Source organism: Orycteropus afer, unplaced genomic scaffold (assembly GCF_000298275.1).
Source record: "Orycteropus afer afer isolate SDZICR_OR568_19922 unplaced genomic scaffold, OryAfe1.0 scaffold00099, whole genome shotgun sequence".
NCBI classification, from domain to species: domain Eukaryota; kingdom Metazoa; phylum Chordata; class Mammalia; order Tubulidentata; family Orycteropodidae; genus Orycteropus; species Orycteropus afer.
Genome location: NW_006921686.1, coordinates 1,691,758 through 1,696,533, shown reverse-complemented (window position 1 = coordinate 1,696,533; position 4,776 = coordinate 1,691,758). Strand labels below are relative to the sequence as shown.

General features: G+C 46.7%; 1 protein-coding gene across 1 annotated transcript in view; it reads right to left on the bottom strand.

Annotated features, from left to right (window-relative positions):
- The window catches only part of NOP53 (NOP53 ribosome biogenesis factor), a 74,766-nt gene that overhangs the window by 17,048 nt on the left and 52,942 nt on the right, over positions 1-4,776 (bottom strand). Inside the window, exons 6-7 of the mRNA XM_007943033.1 lie at positions 3,068-3,126; positions 515-641 (exon numbers count right to left, since the gene is read on the bottom strand). Of these exons, the coding sequence (XP_007941224.1) occupies positions 515-641; positions 3,068-3,126 (186 nt within the window). The remainder of the gene's footprint in view (positions 1-514; positions 642-3,067; positions 3,127-4,776) is intronic.

Genomic DNA, 4,776 nt, shown 5'->3' with positions numbered 1-4,776 from the left:
GTTGCCATTGAGTCAGTTCCGACTCCTGGCCAGTCCCTGTGTTACAGAGCAGAACTGCTTTACAGGGCGTATTTTCCGGTTTGGCTCTGGATTTGATCTTATTTGGTCCGTGGGCTTTTCTTGGCTGTAATCTTTGTGGAAGCAGATCACCAGGCCCTCCTTCTGCGCCGCCATGAACGGGATTAAAACAGCAAGCTGAGCTCACACTGTGTGCACCACCCAGGAACTCTGGATACACAGAAAACCAAAACAACCCGTTGCCATCGAGTTGACACTGACTCACAGCAACCCTACATACAGGATAGACCAGAACTGCCCCGCAGGGCTTCCAAGGCTGTCAGTCTTTATAGGAACACAGTGCTGTATTTTTCTCCCACGAACCTGCTGGGGGGTTCGGAGCTACCGATCTAAACCAAACGCTTAAGCACTACACCACCAGGGCTCCTTGGGCACATAGCAGGTGCCCAACGAACACCTACTGAACGAACAAGGAAAAGGAGAGAGCCGGCCTCACCCAGTGACAGCAGGCTCCGGAACATCTCCAGCATCACCTCCCTGTACAGGTCCTTCTGCTCAGAGCTCAGCGTCTCCCATTCTGCCTCTGTGAAGACCACAGTGACGTCCTCCAATGTAACTGGTTCCTAGAAGCAGCAATAAATCAACACATGGCCAGTCACCATCAGTATTCCCAGTGAGAGGAGCTGAACTGGTACCCTGAAGAGTCTGCATCTCAAGAAGTTCATGCAAATCTTCAGAGAACGCAGCTCTGCACAGCAATTCCCTGGCCACGGCTGGGCACCCGGCTGTGTGCTCCAATTCCTGGGGAGCACAAGGGATGCACAGAACACACGCTGCCCCTCAGACCCGCATGACTTCACTGAAGAAGTGATTCGTCAATAAACCTGCAAGCGCCAAATGAGTCATCAAAGAAGTGACTTAGAGGATCCCTAATGGAGGGATTTGAAGATGGGAGAGTGGAGGATGGGCTAGAAAGACAGAAGGCATCATGGGGTCTGCTAGGCATGAAGGGACAGTGAAAACTCATGGGAGAAGATGGAGGGAAATATCAACCAGAGAGAAAAGTGGGAGTTGGCAGACAGGGTCTGGAATGTGCATTTCTGAAAAGTTCAGGGAACTCAGTGGGATCTATAAAATCACTCTTGGGTCATGTATTTTAACAACTTTTTCTAATAAAGTCCTTAAGATGTCACTCATTATTAGAGTACTATCTCATCCGTGCAAGACAGCTGGCAGCACAGTGGTAGTGATATTCCAGAAAAAGGCCATTTAAAGACAGAGGTAAAACTAGGGTCAGTGTCAACGAGTAATTTATGGTGTCACCACTCTGTGGGTGCAGCAACCCTTACCCCTAGTGGGTGTAAAAACTGGTCAGCCTGTCCTCCCCACAGCTCCTTCCTCTCCTACTGGCCAAGGAGGAGACCCTTCTCTCCATCCAAGTGCAGATATCATGGCCCACCAACCCACACTCTGTCCTGGGGAGGTGACACCAAGCTAGTGATGCCACTGTCTTGGCAGACCCTCTACTGGGGCATCAGCCATGCCACTTTTATCATCACCAGTGCTGTGGACCCTGGGCTCACTTTGGTATCACCATCTCTGACAGTGTCAGGGGATGTGGTACAAACTTCCCATCCCACTAGCGACACCACTCCTTACAGATAACTTAATCTTTAAAATAAACCCCCATTTAGTCTGACTCATAGCAACCCATAGGGTTTCCAAGGGACAGAGCAGAACTACCCCACAGGGTTCCAACGCTGTAAATCTTTACAGAAGCAGACTGCCACATCTTTCTCCCACAGAGTGGCTGGTAGGTTTGAACCACCCACCTTCTGGTTAGCAGCCTCATGCTTAATCACTGTGTCACCAGGGCTCCTAAAACACTTTATTGAAGTATAATTCAACATTCATTTGCTTCACAATTCACCCACTGTAAACACAAGAATGCCTCACTCTACACAGTTCTATAATGAATGAATTTCACTTACTATGGTTAAGTTAAATACCCCCAGTCCCTCAACAAAATGCATCAAATTTCAGTTGCCATGGTACAGTAATAGTGAGTAACTGCTTAAAGCACAAACCCTTCTGCTAGCTCTTCAGTTCACAGATCCCTACATAAACATGGATGCAAATCAAGATCAGTTACGAATCCTGTCACTTCTTTCAGAGTCCCACTGACCTCAGGGGAGGAAGGACTGATGCAATCAGTTGATCATCACTATACAATAACATCAAAACAAGTCCTGGACACACAAGTTCCAACAGCTTCCTGGTTGGTGAAAGACACTGATGCTAGAGGGACGGCTCCACGTCCCTTCTGGGGACAGGGAAGCTCCACACTGGGAACCCTCCCAGACCTTGCCCGATGCATTTCCTTTACGTCTTTCTCTCCTATGATAAAGATTTTCAATGTTGCAGGCAGACTCTCCCCACCTGGCAGTCTGAAGAACAGCAACTTTCCAACTTGTGAGCTCTGACCTGGGCCCAGGGTTCTAGGGTCCAAGAAAGAGGTGCTGTGTGGGCAGCTGGTGGCAGACTGAACAGAGAAGTGGAAAAGCAGATATTTTGGTAATTATCGATACCATATCATATTCCTGTAAATGAGATTGGCCATTAGAGATGATTGTTGAAGCTACAATGATGGTATTTGAAAATCTATTTTTAGTAGGGTCTTGACTCCTGCATGTTTAAAAAGCTCAAAAATTAGTAAGTAAAAAGATGGCCATACAAGATGGTATCATTAGATAGTATGTGGATGCATAATGAAATTCAATAGTATGTGTAAAAATATTAATAATCTAAGCTTTTAAAAAATATTCCTTATGTCTTAAGAGCTTCCTGGCTTCTCCATATTAATCTCAGGTATTATCCAACAACAAAAATGAAATGCAGAGACCCTTCTAAAATGCCAGACATGGGCCTGACATGAAGGCATAAGACGACTAAATGCTGACCACCTTCTCCCTTCCCAAGACAGAGACTATGGGCCTATTTTCTGATAAATGAGCCAGCATTTCAGAAAAATAAGGCAATTCCCACTCACCAGTATCTTGGGCTTCCTCTTCCTCTCTGGGAGCCAGTCAGCATCCTCTGAAGACAAACCTAGGAAAGAAAAGGAGCTGTGAGCAAGCAGACCCCCCGGATCCCCCAGAGCAGCTCCTCTGACCACGGAGGGAAGGAAGGAGCCACTGCACTCAGCTGTGGCCACTCCCCTCGTCACTGCTCCAGACCCTCCACAACTCTTACCTTTTGCCTTATGCTTTTGAGTCAGTTTCTTTACGGTCTCCATCTCGTCCCTGTGGGAAGCCAGTCTCCTCCCAGTCCTGCTCTCCCCAGGGAGAAGGATCAGGCAACGTAATGCCTCCAGAGCCAGTACAGTGACTGCTTTGAAATTCTGCCACTGGGCCAGCCGGAAGTCATCGTCTCCGCTGGACCTCTGCTGCCGGGGCGCCCTCTCCCATCCTCAGTGATGAAAGCCCCCGTTGGCTACCTGCGTCCAGGACCTGTGGGGCGGAGACACAACTTGGTGCTGCTGGGCCCTTCACTGTGTGGGCTAAATCCATGAGTCCCCAGCAGGGCGCCCGTCCCCTCTCACCCTCTCCTCATTCAACACTCACAGGGTTGCAGGCTATTCTGCTTTTCGGGATTTTCTGCCTTTATTCATTTCTGGCCTATAAGCCCTCGAGTCCGTTCCCTGACACTCTTCCTCACCTGTCAGATTTCACAGGTTGAGGATGTGGAGAGATTGGGAGACTGTCATACACTGCTGGTGGGACTGTAAAATGATACAACCATTGTGGAAAGCAGTATGGCAATTCCTTAAAAAGCTGGAATTAGAAATACCATTTGATCCAGCAATCCCATTACTAGGTATATATCCTAAAGAAGTGAGAGCCAGAACAAGAACAGATACATGCACACCCATGTTCATCACAGCACTATTTACAATAGCAAAAAGATGGAAACAACCTAAGTGCCCATCAACAGAAGAATGGATAACCAAACTATGGTACATACACACAATGGAATACTATGCAACACTAAACAATAATGCAGAATCTGCAAAACACCACATAACATAGATGAACTTGGAGGACATCATGCTGAGTGAAATAAGTCAATCACGGTAGGACAAATATAGTATTAATTCGTTACTGTAAAAAGTCAAGGGAAGGTTTATATATGGAAGGAAACTTTCTATGTTGGTTACTGGTGGGGGAGAGAAGGGGAGGGAACACTGCAAAAAAAAAATGCATTGACCCATCATGTCACTTTGGTTTTGTGTATTTCAATAAAATGTATTTTTTAAAAAATTTCCTCTGTAAAATAAAAAAGCTAACCAAATCCACTGCTATTCGATTGATACCAAGTCATAGCAACCCTTCAAGACACAGCTGAACTGCCCCACAAGATTTCCAAGGCTGTAAATCTTTACAGAAGCAGACTACTTTATGTTTCTCCCGCAGAGCAGCTGGTCAGTTCAAACTGATGACCTTTTGTTTAACAGCCAAATGCTTTAACCACTACACCACCACAGCTCCTTTAGTAAAGCTAAAAGTTAAATGTAAATGGGTCAAGACAAAGTCACTATTGTTCCACTGACATGAGTTCAGGCTAGGCCAAAAGCCAGGTTTTGAATGGTTCTCTCTGTCAGATGTTGTTGTTGTTGTTGTTAAGTGCTGTCGAGTCGTTTCCGACTCATAGCGACCCCATGCACAGCAGAACGAAACACCGCCCGATCCCGTGCCAGCC